Raw genomic sequence first — 17602 nt, 5'->3', positions numbered from 1 at the left:
TAGCTTAGTCTCAGGGAAATGCTCAGCTATACAGCTGGGGAACAGCATCGGCTGCCAGCCACTCAGATCATATTGCCCCCAAGAAGCAAGCTCTTCTTTCTTCCAAGCCCATACACATCTTGGCATGCCCCGCACACAGCTATATGTTGCTTCTGTGCTCTGCCTTCAGACGCCTCAAGAAGGATTCGCTCCATCCAGTCCAGCTATTGAGCTCAAGAGATGCTCAGAGCTACACTGTGACGGGGTGTCCCCTGGTAGCTCTGGAGCAGGCCTGCACAACCTGTGGCTTGGAGCCCCGTGCAATTCCTCAAGGCGTTCGCTACATCCTTCCCAGACAGGGTTCCCTGACTCCCTGGGATTACCAATTCCCCCAGCAGCAATTTCCTTGTCACCTCTTTCCACCCCACCCACCAGAGACCCTCATTCAAACTGCTCTTGTCTCCGATGCTGCTAGCAGTGAACAAAGACCTGTAAGTATCAGTATCCCTGGGCTGTGTGCTGTACATAGATACGTGCAAATGGGCAAGCGCCGATCGCAGCACTTTGGGGGCCGACAAGTATGCACTCTCCTCCTCTTGAGCACGAGGGAAGGCAAAGGGAGCCCCTTCTGCCTCTGGAAGATGTCAAAATCTCAGCTGTATTCAGCAAAATGCCTGCAGATGCTCAAGGGAGAGGAAAAATGCAGAGTTGCATGTACAAGTCTGGGCCTGTCAAACCGCCTTATTATCTGTTCTGTATTTCTAGACAAATTTCACGCATCCTTCATGCATCACGATGTGAGAAAGCATCTATTTTACTGCCCAGCATAATGATACACACCTAAAATCAAGCCTCGATTATTTTCAGTGTGTGAATGTGGGGACATTCAGAGCACTTAGAAAACCAAAGGCCCCTATCCAGGCCAGCCCCTTCCTCTCCTGGCAATAAGTCCGAGTGGGCCATTTGGCAGATGCCCTCCTTAGCACATGGAGGCCTCCAGGGTCATCGTCTCTTTTGGCATGAAGAAGGGGGCCTATCCCCATCAGAAACAGGCCACATTCTGCAAACTGCTGTCGGCTTGCTTGCCATTACCTAGGAAATATGTGCTCCATTTCTGAAATTTGGTGTGAGCCTTTCCACGTAAGAAAAAAAAGTCCTGGGAAACACATTTGCCATTGAAAGAAGGATGCAAAAGGGATGCTTTTGCCTTGGCAAGATAATTTCCTAGTCCAGGTCTGGGCAGCACTGCCAGGCCAAAAGCTGTATTTGCGGTGCTGCCTCACTTCCGATTCCAGCATCGCCACAACCGAGAGTCTGTGAAATGAGAGGACGCATTTGAATAAACAGAGCTGTGTAATATCCCTGTCGCACCAGTTCACTCATGTCGATGCAAGCGCATTCAGGAGGAGTCGCATGGAGAAAAGTGATGGAAAGGTGTTGACACATCTAATCTTGTCACAACATTTGCACAAACTGGTTCCCTTCTGTGCTGTTCACATGCACGGATAACTTGTAGAGGAGCCAGGCTTTGGTTTGCCAATATTTTTATCTCTCCGCAGACGGGATGCTGGGAAACTATGCCTCTTTGTGGACTGGTTCACCCGAGACCATTGGACTGCACACAAAAGAACACGCTGGTCCTGACAAAGGGATGCGATCGTCGTGAATTTCTGTCCAAGCGGATGGAACTAATTGGTCCCTAACGTGGGACCATCCGTATTGGCTTTCTAGTATGGAAACACTCCAGGGGGCACTTAACTGGATGTGGTTGTAACAGTGCAATGTTTTAGCCCTACTTTAGAATAATTTTAACAGGATGGGTGATCTCCCCCCTTCCCTCCCCCCTGCACACTGTCTGCCATTACCACCAGAACTAAGAGATTTCCCTCTTCTATATACAATATTGCATAATTATTATAACAATAATAATGATAATCTGCCCAGCAGGCATTACAAAGACCAATGAACACTGATTTTCAGGTCAGAGCATAATGAAAAGAGGCAGTCATTAAATTTTAGACATTTTCATGGAGTGACCCAAAGTTGCAATCCTGAACACACGTAGTGGAATACTTAGTGAAATTTACTTTCAGGTAAAGGTTCTTCTGATTGCTCTGCACAACAAGGAAGAAAAAGGAAGAGCAAAACAAAAGCCAATTGTTTCAGAAGCAAATCACTTTTGCTTGTTTTTTTTCTTTCTTTCTGCAAGGCATCTTCTATACTGTTTAAAATTCCTGCTGATCATATGGGGGGAATGAAGCAATTTTGCAAATCAGGTCAAATTTGGCTTTCAGGATGCATTATTACTAATTTAATTAAAGTGTCTCTTGCCTTGGAAACTTTAAATACAGAGATTAAAACATACAATCCAAGTTCACTACAAAACTGTTAATTAACAGCTAACCTAAATAAATGCAGCTTGCCTGACACTGTGAATATAACTAGCTTGGAGCTCTGGAAGACCTACAAGGAAGCCAATCCCAAAGATGGGACCCCTCCAGAGAAACATCTGGCAGCACGCAGAGGGGGAATTCAGGCCTAGGATGATTTGTGTGAGTTCAGTGGAGAAACGAGCAATGAGTTTTTAAAGTTGAAGGCATGAAGCAAATGCATTTCATTAAATCTAGATGTCTATGATTTCTCCAGAATACCAGATCTTTAAAGCTGATTTGCAGTTTACATTTCAGCTATGTGCCTATTCTGTGATTGATTTTTAACCACATCAGAGAAGGTCTAGTTGCACAGGACTCCATATGCATTGCAATCTTTCATGTCGGCCCTCCCAGTCAGAACCCTGTAGATGCCGTGGACCTGCAATTCCCACGATCTCCTGCCAGCATGGGGGAAGGCACAGCTCGAGGGCACTGGGCTTGGAGAAGGCTGATTTGCATGATCCATAGGGTTATGGTCAGTTGGTGGTGCCATTAGGGTTGACTCTGGAGGCAAATCCAGGGCCCTGTAGCCAGGGGCCCCAACTGACAGCCCACAGAGTGGTAGGTAACCATGGCATCACAGCAGCAGAAACCAGCTCCAGTTATGGTTGCATTTATGACAGTATTATAATTTAAGTGAGCTGAATGCAAAGCTGCACATGAACAGAGTTATGTGTGTGTGTTTAATCAGGCAAGGAGTTGTTGTTCTTGTTCTAAATATTAAGCTTACAGAATCAAATGTCAAGCACTAACAGTGGTTCAGAAGAATACAGTGAAGAATAAAGTGATGTATTTCACAAATGGAATAATTGTATGTGTTTGTCTAAAGAGCAGGTTCTATAAAAATGTTAAGCCCAGCTCTAAAATCACCTGGCTGTTCCAACTGCTGACAACTTCTGAAGAGTCTCAACTTCTGAATGGAGGATCCCATGAATGCAAGAAGGATCCATGCAGCCCACTCCCATTTTGGCATCCCAATCACTGAATATTACTATGGCTGATTTCAAACACATCCACAGCTCCTGCTTAAAAACCCTCCCTTTTATGCTAGATATGCCGATGAAATCCTGATCATCCGGACTCACGGAGAGGTGGCACTTGAGATGATCCAGCAAGGATGCAACAACTTTAACCCAATCAAAGCTTTCAACCAGTCCATGCAACAGATCCATCTTTGGACCCATGTGACTCTGTAATGGACGTTCCAGCTGCACCTTCTATCAAAGCCTCCCTGCCATCACTCAGCAGGAAGGGCGCAAGAGGAGCCCTGCTGGACCAGACCCAAGGCCCATCTAGCCCTGCGCGCTCGTCCCAGAGTGACCAACCAGCTGTCCATGGGCAGCGCAGCGCCCCGCAGGACATGCGTGCAGCTGCACCCACGGCCCACGCTCCCCCACACTGGCATGCGCAGGCACACTGCTTCTGATACCCGGACTAGTCACCCCGAGAGCTTTCTTTTCGACGGATTTGCCCAGCCCTCCTCAAGCCATCCAAAGGGTGGCCGCTGTGGCCTCTTCTGGCAGTGAGTTCCATAGTGTGCCCAGCCCAGTGTCACCCCGCGCCCCTCCACAGACGCACACAAGACAGGGCAAAATCTCAGCTGAGCCCTGTGACACTTCTCCGTTTGCACTAGCTCGTTAGACAGCATGCAATGTATGACCTTCGCATCAGGCATACCTGAAACTTCAACACAGTTAAAACAAACAGGCCAATACGGTCAGACTAATACCCAGGGGCAGAATAATGTTGACAGGGCGGACTTAGCTGTGCACGTGGCAGAGCACGGCTTGCCGTTCCTCACAGCTCCTGGGAAGAAGCGCTGCGATATATCGCCGCTGATCTGCAGCAGGGGCGAGCGAATTGCAGGCAACCCTTGCCCTCGCTCCATGCAGCCCTCAGCCAGACTGCAGGCGCCCTGCGTGTGCCTTCAGCTCAGAGCTCTGGCAAGAGTGCTCCGTCCCTTCCTAGCTGGGCTGGATGGAAGATAAAGAGGAGACCCACCCAAGTTTGGCTTTAGCCCTGCCCACAACTAGTTTTGGCCCACCACCACCACTGTGCAGCCCTGGAAAGCTTCCCCACAGGGGCAGGTGGCCTTGGACAGAGAAAAGGCACCCCATTTCTGATTCACTGCCTGTCTTGGACAAGGATCCTTCTCTCTCCCCTGCCTGGAGCAGTAGGGCTGTCCTAGCTTACAGACAGCCCCCGGCCTGAAACAGACGCCCACCAGCAGCAACAAGCCAAACAGCAGGGGCACAAATACAGGAACCAGACCCTGCCACAGGACCAGATGCCAACCCTGCCACCACATTCATCCAGCCAGTGCCCCTGCATCCAGACTGGGTTCACCTGCTCGTCTCCTAACGGGATATGAAGACTCATCCGCTAGCATAGCAATGCTCCCTTGCATTCTACATCAGACAAACAGGATATGTTTACCAAAAGGATAAATGGACACAAATCTGAATGGGTAATATTCAGAAGCAAACAGGAAACACCTCAGCCTTCCGGGATGTTCTGTTGCACAACTAAATGTGACTGTTCTTGCACAAAAGAATTTAAAGGGAGAATTCAGCACAAAATTACAGAGTTAACATTTACTAAGTTTAATTTTGCCATCAGTGGCTTGAATTGAAATTATGGTTTATGGTGTTTTGTTTTTTTTAAATCCCACCACATTTCTTATGTTTAACCCACTGCGGGTCACCTAGTCAACATTAATTTAGCTGCTTAAAAGAAGATGCAAAAATTTGGGATAGATTTTATTTTTTCCAGAACTACTATTTATCAAGCATGGTCTTAAACAGGAAGGCGCAATCTAGCTTCATGGTTTGGCACACCAGAAAATCCCAGGGCAGGTTTGCACATCCCATGGAACTTGGGGCTGCTATCCAAAATAGCAGCTCTTTGTCAAGGCCCCATCACCAAGGTTCCCTTTTGACCTCGCAAATGAGCGAGCCACACTGACATCATGACCGGGGGTGTCATCTCACCCCTGCTCCACATCCAAGGGAGGCGGGGTTGCCTGGCATGATGACAGCAGCACCCTGGGTACACAGAACTCCAAAAGGGAGGGGCAGAGCTCTAGGCAGATCCGTTGCTTTCTCCGGCACACCCATGTTCCTTGTGCCCCCGGTTTTGCCCTTGCTGTGGTACAAATGCACTCCAGTGCCGTGCGGGTTGCCTGATTTCATGCCCCCAGAATTAATGTTTCAGGCAACAGACATCTGTAGCGCTGCCTTTCTCTAGAAAATCTATTCCCACCTCGGGGGAAGTTGTCCTGGTGTGAGAAATAATTGAAGAATCCGGGATGAACCTGCCTCCCAAGTCAAAGAAACTGAGCAGATTCATTTCCCGTTAGGAAGAATGCTCTTGACCATGGTAACATGAAATTGAAGTCAAGTATGATGCAGATCCTTCTATCTACTCATCATGGCTTTGATTAAGTCAAAACCTTTGGAATAGCAGTGGTTCACACTCCTCATTTTTCCTTCCTCACACCCATAGAATTAAACCTATGAAAGGCAGTCTCATCTGATTGATAACAGGCAGTAGCAAGATAGAAATGGAATAAGTGTACCCCTTTACCCTATAATTTGGTAAACTAAGACTGCAGTCTAGCTTTTATTCCACTTTTTAATCTGGTCTCACCATCACTTATGTAGGACTTCAGCCATCCAGAGTGTTTACTCCTTTAGCACATGGGAGGTCTATGCATGGGTGAATCCTTGCCGACGCTGTGCTACCCATCCAGTCCGTGTTGAACCATTTGGCCAAGATTTTTGATCTGGATAGTGATGCATATTTTCTCTGAGACCACTTCCTGTTCCAGCAGCTCCATCTCTCCAGGGCAGAGGCTGAGCCAGTGACTTGCCCAAAGCTGGACGGGAAGCACATAAGAAAACACCATGCTGGATCAGACCCACGGCCCATCCAGCCCAGCATTCTGTCTACACAGTGGCCAACTAGCCGCCCACTGTCAGGAAATGAGTGCCACAGCGCCCTGCTACCCGTTTCCCACAGAAACTGGTGCGCAGAGCCTTACCACCACCAATACTGGGGGCAGCATAGAACCAGGGGCACCAGCAGCCAAATCTCTCCAGTCCCTGTTAAAGCCACCCGAACTGTGGCAGTGACCTCCACAGCTGCACAATGCACTGTGTGAAGAGGGACTTCTTTGCACCTGTCCTGGATCTCCCACCAGCCTGCTTCACGGCACGACCCCTAATAGGTTCTAATATTGTGAAGGAGGGCAGAAGAACTCTGCCTCTCTGCTTTTTCTGCTTCGGCCTCATTCCGCACACCTCCGTCACATCTCCTCTTACTCACCGTTTTCTCAAGCTAAACCATCTCAACTGTTGCAATGTTTCCTCACAGGGGAGTTATGGCAGCCCCTGTCATTTAGTTGCCCTTTCTTGCACTTTCCCCAACTCTACAAAGAACCCATTCCTGAATCTGGAAATGATTCAACCTGGTGCCCTCCAGATATGACAGCTCACCCCCAATCATCCACTCTGGGGATGATGGGAATTGTGGCCTGCCATATGGAGGGTACTGGCCTGGGGATAGCTGGTCTGCCCCTCACTCCATTTATTGGAGTTTGCTGACCTCATGCCATGAGTAATCCCTGCATAGGAATGAACGCAGCTCATGTAATGCAGATCAGTTTGGTTTATAACCCTTCAAAACAAAGCAAACAACTTTGATTGCTGCTGATCTTCTGAAGGAAATGTGCGTTCTGTCCTACAGGCTGAGGCTGCCACGTTAATTTCTGTGCATTACTGAGTGATGTAATAAGACCAGGATTTCCATCCACTAAGATCCATTTGGTAAATTGCTGCCCCCACCCCACCGCCCCAGACATGACTAATTGTGCATTGATTTCAGCCACAAGCTCCTGCACTTTGTTTCGTAGAGTATCAGATTGGCATGGAAGATACTCAGAAAGCAATGGGAGGTTTCTAAAAACATGAAAAATAAAACGCAAAGGTTGCAAGAAGCAGCTGTTCTTTGGCAGAATGGCCTAAGCATCCCCAGCAACCATGAGAACCAACAAAAGGCAGAGAGCTCCCATTCTCGCTCTCTCCTCTCACACACAATATATATATATAAACACGCTCACACCCCACCCTGAGCAGCGGTTCTTTTGCCTAATTTGCTCTCCCGGCTTCTCCTCGCCTCCACGAGTTTTGCCTTTTCTCTCCTCATTTCCACACTGGAAATATGACAAGATTGTCATTTCAAGAGCCTTGTTGTTCTAAGGCAGTTTAATGCAAGACCTGAAAATGTGATTTCTTCCTGCCTTTGTGCAGGGTTAAGTGTGCAAGGGAGGCAGAAGCCTGCGCAAGCACAGCCTGGCAGAAGCATGAAAAGGTCAGCTCGGCTCTCCAGTAATCAGCCTGGATGCCTCTCTGTATGTGTGCCTGAATACGATATCGCCCTGCCCTGCAGTTACAATTAACCCCTGAAGAACCCCAATCTAGCAATAAGCCTGAGCTGGCTGCACCGTACACATCAATGTGCCCCTCTCTTTTGAAGGAAACAAGGGCTGCCTTTTCTCAGCGCACTCCCTAAATTAGTTGGGGGGGGGAGGAGGGGGGGAGATGATCGCTCTGGATGTGGGGGAAGGCATGAATAATGTACAGCTCCCGAGACACAGCTGGGTAACTAAGCCTGCATGCTCCCCGTTCGACCTTCTTCCCCACCCCACCGCCTGCAAACAGCGACTTCCTGCACTGCTTGCCACAGGTCACACTTGCGTTCTTGGGCACAATTAGAGTCCCGTTTTTTAGCATTCCCCTTGCTTGTGACAGGAGGAGGCCAGGGCTAGAGAGCTCAAGTCACCTTGGCGTTTCTTTTCGCCCCAACCTTCCATCTCCCTCAATGGCCTTTGGCTCTTCCTGGAACTCCTTCTCTTTTTCTGATTCTCATCCATCAGACTGAAATCACATCTCCTTACAGAACAGGGGGGTCTTCTAGAAACCCCTTTATAGACATACATGCAGGGCTCCCTGGCTGTATTTCTCAAAAGATGGTGTTGCAATCGGGCCAGCAACAAGGAAAATCTGTTTTTTAATTGTGGATCAGAGGTGGGAGTTCTTGCCCTCTTTTCTGCCTGAGCCACAGACACCTCTTAGAATAATGTACCTGGGAAATTGGTAATCCAGTATTACAAGTGTAACATTAAAGAGGAGTGGGATTAATTCTCTGAGCCTATGTACAAACAAACCTGATTTTCTAGGAGGGCAGGGAGGACAAAGAAGGGACTGTAGCCAGGACAGAAATGCTGACAAGGCAAGTGAATATGTCTGATGAAATTAATTAAATGGGAAAGAGCAGTTTTGATGAAATCTGAGTCTGAGGGCCAACCTTGGTTAGGTGACAGTAGGCAGGCCAGTCCTGTGAAGGCCCCAAGGTGTGGGAACCCTTTCCTTCTAGCAGTGAGAGGGACTGGTATTTTCAGCAGCCAGGTCGGGTAGCCTCCCCAGGCAACACTAGATCAATTTCTAGGGGCAAAGGGAAGCAAAATAATCTTGTTTCTTTCAAAAAACTCTGGAGGACTATATGTCCCATAGCCAGGAAAGAGAGAGAGAAGGGAAACATAACAGACCCACAGGCTTAGGGGTGCATTTAACCGGTATACTCAGCGCATTATTCTTAGAAGGAGAGGTGCTGGGGCTGAAAAGCATAAATGTAAGTGATGCCCTCTGCTCCTGAGCCCTTTACTCCCAAATTCATACATGTGGCTTGTAGTTTTGGGGAAAAAAAGCCACTCTGCCCTGCTCGGAAGCATTCCCTTCATTCCAACACCCTGTGGCAAGGCAGAGCCCTGACGCCTTTGCCTAGCCTTCTCCATCTCAGTGCTTCCACATGCGTTGGACTACAACTCCCAGCCCTCTTGTCTCCTGGGCATTCTAGCTGGGGCTGATGGGAATTGAAGTTCAGAACATCTGGTGAGCACCAGGTTAGGGAATTCTACCCTACCCTAGGCACCTCTTGCTCTTCATTCAATTAACCCTCAAACACATGAGACAAGCGCCAGTCATACTTCTGTGTTTTCTTCATGTTCTTCTTGAAAAGCAGTTTGCAAAAGTAACTCAGTCTTACCATGACTTACACATGGGAAAGAGTGTGGCCTGGGAGATGAAGAGTAATGATTCGTGGGCATATGCTGGAGGGCGACAGTCACTTCTTTCAACATCATCAGCCAGTTTAATGGGTTCAGTCATCATCTTAACTTATATGATGTAGTGCTTATAGTAGGCTCTCCCTACTGAGTAGACCTGCCATTGAAGACTATTGGGAAACTTCAGTTAGTTCAGAATGCTCAGGCCAGGCTTCTGTCAAGGGGGAGTTAGAGGGCTCATGTTATTCCCCCCCCCCCCCCCCCCCCTCTTTATAAAGTCTCAATTGGCTTGCAAGCAGTTGTCTAAAAAACAAACATCTTATAACCCTCCTGGAGAACAGAGAGCTTCCACAGAGGCCCTGGCTGCTGATCCTCCAGGTATTCATACTGTGCCAACACATGACGGGGCCTTTTCTGTGGTAGCCTCTTGCCGCTGTAGGTTCTTCCTCCAGAAGAGCCACATGGCTCCTTCATTGTGTGCATTTTGGAGGGCATTGTAAACACTTCTAAACCAGGTTTTGGAGTACTCCTAGATACTTTTGTGACTGAATCTTACTGATTCTCTGTTTTTTTAAAATATGCCATTGTGACCTCCTTAGGGAAGAATAGCAGGATAGTGATATTTTTAAATAAACGATTAGCAAATCTTTGCTTGCTACTCAGAGCTCTTCTGTATTACACGGAATAACAGATAGCCTTAGAGAACAATATGGAATCAAAAAAAGAACTCATTTTTGTCACCTGTCAAGGATCTCCCAATCCAGACAAAGATATTTTTGGGTGCCAGGAATGCTTGTCAATATGCCTGCTACCCACCAAACCAAGTGGAAACCCCAGTTGGCTGTGACAGACTCCACACTATTATTTACTAGGCTGCATAATCACATCAAACAAGAAGCACAATCCAAAGTGGTAAGCATGACTCAAAAAACACTATACTGGTTACTATCTCCTTCTTAGGGTCAACTACTCCACACCCCAGCGCTCTGTGGGACAACTACTATTCAAACAAGTTCTCCAGGTCCCATCACTTGTTGCTGCTGGACTGTCAGACCTCATTTCTATTGTCCCTGAGGCCCCACAAAGACCTCGCCATAACATCCTCCATATTTACTGGACTATTATGTATGAAAAGAAGGCCAAGAAATAATCCAGGAAGCCTCTCCGCTCCCCTTCTGAATGCTCCAAGCAACAAGCAGGTTTAGCTTACCAATTTACATCCTTCCTTCCTTCCTTTGTGTGCACTTTATCTAATTTAGATTGTAAACTCTTCAGGGCAGGAACCTGGCTCCGTCTAATAAATTATGAAATGAGTCTGCCATGAGATAATAGCGAGCAATCAAATCTTGCCTTTTTGGTAGCCCACTGAGCTATAATGCCCTAAAGGAAACTGGGGGAAAATAAATAAAAGATCCACCAGTGTAATTACTATCCAAGGTTGATTTTTTTTTTCCTTTGGCTGCCCGCCTTCCAGCGGCACAATGACCCAAATGCTTAGAACTTGGAACTGTTTAGCAGGAGCTAACAGGCTGGCCCAAACATTACAAGACAGGGAAATGCAACACTGTCACTATCTCTGAAAGAGCAGTGATGGTCTTTACCTGTGACAGTCACCAGCATGGAGGCCACCAAGGGACGGTTGTTGTCCAGCTTACGACTCAGGCGGAGTTCCCCACTGGTCTGATTGACAATCAACAAGTGCAGCTCGTTCCCTCGTTCAAAGGTGTAGAAGAGGCGGTCGGACACATCTGGGTCATAGGCAGGTATCTTTCCTATGACTCCAGATGGGAAGGTGTTGGACTTGTTGGAGATGTAATTGTTAAAGAGAATCTGGAAATTCTTAAGAATGGGGCTGTTATCATTCTGATCAATGAGCTTGATGTGGACTGTGGCTCTGCTCACAAGAGGGGCAGAGGTGGCCTGGACTACGATGACAAACTCCGGCTTGGTCTCATAGTCCAGGTCAATCAGGGCAGTGAGCTCCCCTGAAAATATGTCCATCTGGAAAATTTCCGGAATGTTGCCTTCCACAATCTGATACATGATCTGGGCATTGGGCCCCTCGTCGGGATCAACGGCTGTGATCTGGGCCACCACAGAGCCCACAATGCTATTCTCCTTCACCAAGACCTCAAACTCCTCAGCCGGGAAGACGGGGGCATTGTCGTTGACATCCTGCACAGTGACTTGAATATGGACGGGGGTTCTCTGCGGGGGGATCCCTCTGTCCACGGCATACGCCGTGAGTTCATAGACGGGGATGCTCTCCCGGTCCAGCCTGCGCACGGTGCGGATGATCCCGGATGTGGGTTCTATGGTGAAATCCCCGTCCCCATCTTCTCCGTTCTGGAAGGTGTACTGCACCCGTCCATTGGCGTGGGCGTCCCGGTCAGTAGCCGAGATCTGGAGCACACTGGTGAAGGGGGGGCTGTCCTCAGAGATAATGCCTTGGTAGTGGGCACTGACGAACTGAGGGGCGTTGTCATTGACGTCATTCACCATGATTTCGACGTAGGTCGTGTCTGCTTTCTGGGGGATCCCGTTATCTTTGGCTGTAATGGCCAGCGTGTAGGTAACCTGATCCTCATAATCCAGCTCTGCCTGCAAAGTGATGGCCCCGGTGTCTGCATCGATCCGAAACTGAGGGATGTTGTCCTCCAAGTAGTAGGTGATCCTGGCATTTTCCCCGACGTCGTCATCCGTCGCACTGATCACGACCACGGTGCTGCCTGCAGGGCGGTCCTCATTAACGCTAACAGAGTAATGGGCACTCTGGAAGACAGGCCTATGGGTGTTGGCATCAGTTATGTTGATGTGAACATGGCAATTATCGTGCAGGGTCCGGTCAGAGGCTGTCACTGTTAGCACAAAGCGCCTCTCCTGTTTGTAATCCAGCGGCAAAGAGAGGGTAATTAGCCCCACCCCACCCTGCATGCTGATGGCAAAGCGGTTCCGTGTGTTCCCACCTGTTATCTGATAGCTGATGGCGCTATTCACGTCCCGGTCGATTGCGGTGACACTGAGAACGCTGGTGCCCACAGCAGCATCCTCATTGAGACGGATGAAATATTCCTTCTGGGTGAATTCAGGCCGATTGTCATTCACATCCATTACAGTGATGGTGACACTAGCAGAAGCAGACAGGGACGGAGAGCCATGGTCCCGGGCCTCCACCCCAAAGAAATAGTGCTCCACAGTTTCTCGGTCCAAAGGACCACTCACAGTAATCCAGCCTGTGGCACTGTTCACCACAAAGGGGGTGTCAGGTGAGACCCCGCTCAGCTTGTATTCCAAGCGAGAGTTCTCTCCGTAATCTGCATCCACGGCTTGGATGTGGATCACTGAATGGCCCAAAGGGGCATTTTCCAAGACAGATATTTGGAAAGGGGTGCTCACAAAGATGGGAGCGTGATCATTGATGTCCACAACTTGGATGCTCACCATACCTGTGTTGTTGGACAGAGGAGGCCGCCCTGAGTCCTGGGCCCGTATCCTCAGAGCATATTCCCGCTCCACTTCGAAGTCCAAACTAGCCACCACCTGGATTTCGCCAGTCACACTGTCAATGGAAAACTGCCCCCTGCTATTCCCACTGATGATGTTATAATGAACTAAGGCATTATTGTCTTTGTCCAAGTCACTGGCAGTCACTCTCAAAATCTCTGAATGGGGTCTTATGTCTTCTCTTACCTGGACTATATACCGCTTCTCACTGAACTGTGGGACATTGTCATTCTCATCAAGGACAGTTATATAGACTCTCACAGTGGCTGATCGAGGGCCAGGTTCCTTACCTTGATCATTTGCCTCCACCACCAGAGAATATTTCTCCATTTTCTCCCTGTCCACTTGCCCACTGGTGGTGATCAACCCTGACCGTGGATCTATCTCAAAGACGGAGTGGGCTGCTTGCTCATTTACGAAACGGTATCTGATGTTGGCATTTGGTGGTGAGTCCACGTCGGTGGCCCTTAACTGTAGGATCGGGTAGCCTTCTTCAACATTTTCTCGGATAGTCTCTCTGTACTCACTCTGCTCAAACACTGGGCTGTGGTCATTTCTGTCAGCCACAGTGATAGCCACCATGGTGGTGGCAGAAAGCCGAGGAACCCCATGATCCACAGCCGTCACACGGAAGTAGTGTAGGTCCATGTTTTCCCTGTCCAAAACTTCTGTGGTGCTGATGAGGCCAGTTTGGGAATCTATGCTAAACAGCTCCAAAGATCTGCTGTTCATCAAGGCATCCATGGAATAGATCAGCCGACCGGCTTCCCCTGAATTGGGATCTTGTGCTGCCATTGTTATCACAGGGGTCCCTGGAGGCTGGTTTTCGGCCACTTGGACCTGGTAATTATACTGAGGGAAGAGGGGGTGGCGATTGGCTGCCCTCCGGATTCTCAGCAAAGGGAGCAAGTCCCCCTCTCTCTTCCTCCTCCTCTTCCATCTCTGGGCACAGGAGGAATACGTTTGCTCCTTCTGCATAGTTGGATGAGTAGGTTTTAAAGGCAGGTAAGGAAAGAATCCTGGAGTTGACGGGCTTCCGAAATCCACGCCGAAGCGAGGAGTGTGTAAACAGCCTTTGGCCGGGTCCAGCAGACCGAAGCGAAGGCAGGGCAGCGGATGGCGCGGCGGCTGGCTCCGCGGGGCGCCCTGCACGCCGCCGGGAGCTGTCCCGGGCGCTGGTGGTTCTGAAACGAGTTCCGCGCCGGTTCCCCCGGCCCAGCATTGCTCCTGGCCGGCGCCGCAGCACTCACCGGCGCAGCGGCGAGGTCCCCCGGAGCGCATCGGTTGGCCCGCGCAGAGCTGGAGGCAGGTCCAGAAAACGAGCCAGCCGCAGAAAGGCGAGTGGGCGCGGGAGCGGCAAAAGGAAGCGAGCCGCATGGCGGGCAGGCGAGGCGGCGGCGGCAGCGCTTCCAGGCTCCCGGCTCGGTTCCTCGCCCTTGCGCAGCCCGGGCCCCCGCAGACCGCCAGCAGGCAGACAGAGGTCCCGTTCCGCGCGCAGAGGAAGCGCTGCACGCAGGGGCGGGCTCGCTGCGTCCGGGCTGCAGCCGCGCTGGGATGGGGCGCTTGGGGTGGGCGGCCCTCCTCACGGGGCATCGCACTGGCCGGACCCTTCGCTGCCGCACCGGTTCTGGAGAGGGATGGGGCGGAGGTGCCGCCCGACGGCCCGCTGACCGCCCGAAGCGTAGCCAGCCTCACGAGGCATCCCCAGCTCGTCCAGCCGCGACACGCCGGGCTCGGCTGATCCGGGAAAAGTGCGGAAGCGTTTATAATCCACAAGCAGGAGGGGCCGCTTTCCCCCTGCCGCGGGGCGCCTGCCGGACATCGAGTTCTCGCCCGGCCGCTCTCTGGGGCGGCGGGTCCGGCAGCGGAGGGGCAAGTGCGGGCGGCCGGGCCCTGCTCCGCCTGGGGGTGCCAGCGGGGCCCCGCGCAGAGGCAGCCGCCCCCCGGGGCGGAGGGGGCGGCTCTCCACAGTTCCTCGACGACGGCGAGGCACGGCAGCGCGCGGCTCGGCCCCTCCGGTCCCACCCGGCGGCCGCAGCACGGGTCCCCCCCGTCCGCTGGCTCCCCCAGGCTGAAGGGGAACAAAGGGAGCAGCAGCAGCAGCGGCGGCGGCAGCAGCAGCCACGGGCGCCGGCGGCGGCGGCGCTGGCCAGGACGGCGGCGGCGTGGTCCCGGCGGCGGCAGCTCTGCCATGGTCCCTCGGCCCCTTCCCCGCCCCCCTGCCCGGCTGCCCGGGCCTGGCGCTCCCCCGGCCCCGCCTCGCCTCTGCCCCCTTCTCCGCCTGCGCCGCCACCACCATCTATCTAGGAGCGGCGGTGGCTGCCTTCCCTGCGGGCCTGGCTGCTCCGTGGCAGCGGCGGCGGCGGCGGCGGCGGCGGCAACATCGCCTCCTCCCGCAGCCCCAACATGGCTCCCGGCTGCCCCGATGGTCCGCTCCGCCCTCCTTCCAACCCCCCTCCCGCCGCCCTGCCGTGGTAGCGCCCACCCGTCTGGCGTAGGCGGCTGAAGCCGCCGCCTCCGCCATATTCCTTGTGGGCAGATGGGATCGCGAGGGGAGGAGAAGGGCGTGGGAGGACGCGCCGTGCAGCGGCGGAAGAGCCGCCTGGGCGGGGTCTGGGCGGGCGAGTCCGCTCCGAGCGGGAAGGAGGCGTGCGAAGGGGCCGCGCGGCGCAAGCCTGCGAGGCCTCCGGGAGCTGTCCGACGTGCTGATCTGCAACTCGGGGACGAAATAGGGAGCGGCGCCCTAGCCTGACTCCCTCCGGGTGTGCTTGACTACTGCTCCCATTATGCCCAGACAGAGTGGCTGGGAGAGAAGGGATTTGTAGTCCAGTCCATCTGGAGGGCTCCAGTTTGCGGAAAGCTGCATTAGGCTATTTAGGTCCCCAAGGCTTCAATCCTGTCCGATCTTGCCTGGGAGTAAGACCAACTGAAATAAGTAGGACTTCATTCTTAGGACACTTGCCTTGGATTGTGCTGTAGAGGAGATGTCTTGGGAACTTTGTGGGAGACAGGCCCTCTAGCAAGGCACTGAGGTAGGTGTGACCCTGAAGTCCTGGAGGAGACCATTGAGGAAACCCATATAATTGCTGTTGGTCCCGTGGGCATATATTGAAAGTTATCACAAGCCGGTTTGGTTACACTTTAGCATAGCTGAACCAGTTGATTGTATATGCATAGATAGGGTAAAGGGACATTACTCCTTTTAACGCATGCTTATAGACTGGCAAATTAGGCAGTATAAACTATATTAGTGAATATAAGAAACTACGCAACTGGTTATTTTCTCTAGCTTAAGCCAGAGCACAAAATTCTCTGATGTTCCATATGATGCATAAATGTTCTGCAACAATGAACATCAACTATGTTTTCTAACTTTTCTTGATAGTCCAAGAAAATATAGAACCTATCTCAGAATAATAACCATATTATTGGTCTAGAAGAGAGATGGCTTCCTAAAAGCTAACTGGGGTGCCATTCAATCCAGCGCATGCCTACTTAGAGGTAAATCCCACTGAGTTTAATGGGGGTTGACTCCTTAGTGTACACAGAATTGCAGGCATACTTAGACCTCTATTAATTTCAAACATCTGTTGACATTGTGGCACCATTAGAGTGGGACTTTGGGGCAGTCTCCCAGGGCCACACTCAGCAGAATGAGCACCTCACAGGCAGACTGACCACATTTGGAAGAAAGTAAAGTAATATGCATCATCATCTAAAGGGCGATGTTGGGGTAAGGTAGCAAAGACCAGTGAAACAGCTTATTTCTAAGGGGTTGGTAGACTTTGAAGAAAAAGAAACCTGGCAACAAGTCAAAGGAAACTGAGAGATGGGAAGGGTGCTGAAATTAGGCTGGCTCCTAAAGAACACACTAGCCAGCAATGGGAAGATATGGAGGAGGATGGAGGTCAAGGATTGTGGGGAGAAGGAGCAGGCAGAAAAAGGAGTGACTCCATCTGGCAGTGGCAGGGAAGGCAACTGCAGGGCAGTCTTCAACAGAGCAAGGGAATGATGTGTTGTGGCTGAAAGGGGAGGGTGCCAAACATCATCACAGGGTACTCAGGCCTGCAGAATACATTATCCTATTCCAGCTATTCTTGGATCTCTGTTTCAACAAAGTTGCTGAGAACTAGGGGCCAACTTCACCCATGCTGTATAATGGAAGGGAGGCAAGGTCATTCAGGCAAATGGTGTTAAGAGGCGCAGGCCCCAGGCCCCGCACAGACAGACCTCTGAGCAAGGAGGAGATTTTAATGGGAAGAAATCCAGGTAGGGGGCAGTGGAGAAAGAGGCCCTCAGATGAGCTAGAGCTGATGCAAGTCCGGCTGCAGTCGGCGTGTGCTCTGAGGACGGTTCTGTACGAGTTAGAGGGCATGTGTTGCGGCAGGTGGGAATGGAAAGACGCTGGTTCAAAGCCCCCGAGTGATTCAGCCTACTGGGTGGAATAAGGCTGAAATCCACCTCGCAGGGTTGCTGCAACAATAAAAGGGGAAAGTGGGAGAAAGCCACATAGACCCTGAGCTCTGTGGCGATGAGGCGGCTTCGGTTTTAGAAGGGGGCCAGA

General features: G+C 51.1%; 1 protein-coding gene across 1 annotated transcript in view; it reads right to left on the bottom strand.

Annotated features, from left to right (window-relative positions):
- CELSR3 (cadherin EGF LAG seven-pass G-type receptor 3) overlaps positions 1 to 14631 on the bottom strand; it is a 145156-nt gene extending 130525 nt beyond the window's left edge. The window contains exon 1 of the mRNA XM_044451518.1: positions 11136 to 14631. Coding sequence (XP_044307453.1) covers positions 11136 to 14631 — 3496 coding nt within the window. The remainder of the gene's footprint in view (positions 1 to 11135) is intronic.
- Between the last annotated feature and the right edge of the window lie 2971 nt (positions 14632 to 17602).

The sequence above is a fragment of the Varanus komodoensis genome, unplaced genomic scaffold (assembly GCF_004798865.1).
Source record: "Varanus komodoensis strain SLA01 unplaced genomic scaffold, ASM479886v1 scaffold6_2, whole genome shotgun sequence".
In the NCBI taxonomy this organism is placed as follows: domain Eukaryota; kingdom Metazoa; phylum Chordata; class Lepidosauria; order Squamata; family Varanidae; genus Varanus; species Varanus komodoensis.
The sequence above is the reverse complement of the archived record's forward strand: the minus strand, read 5'-3'. Positions and strand labels throughout refer to the sequence as shown.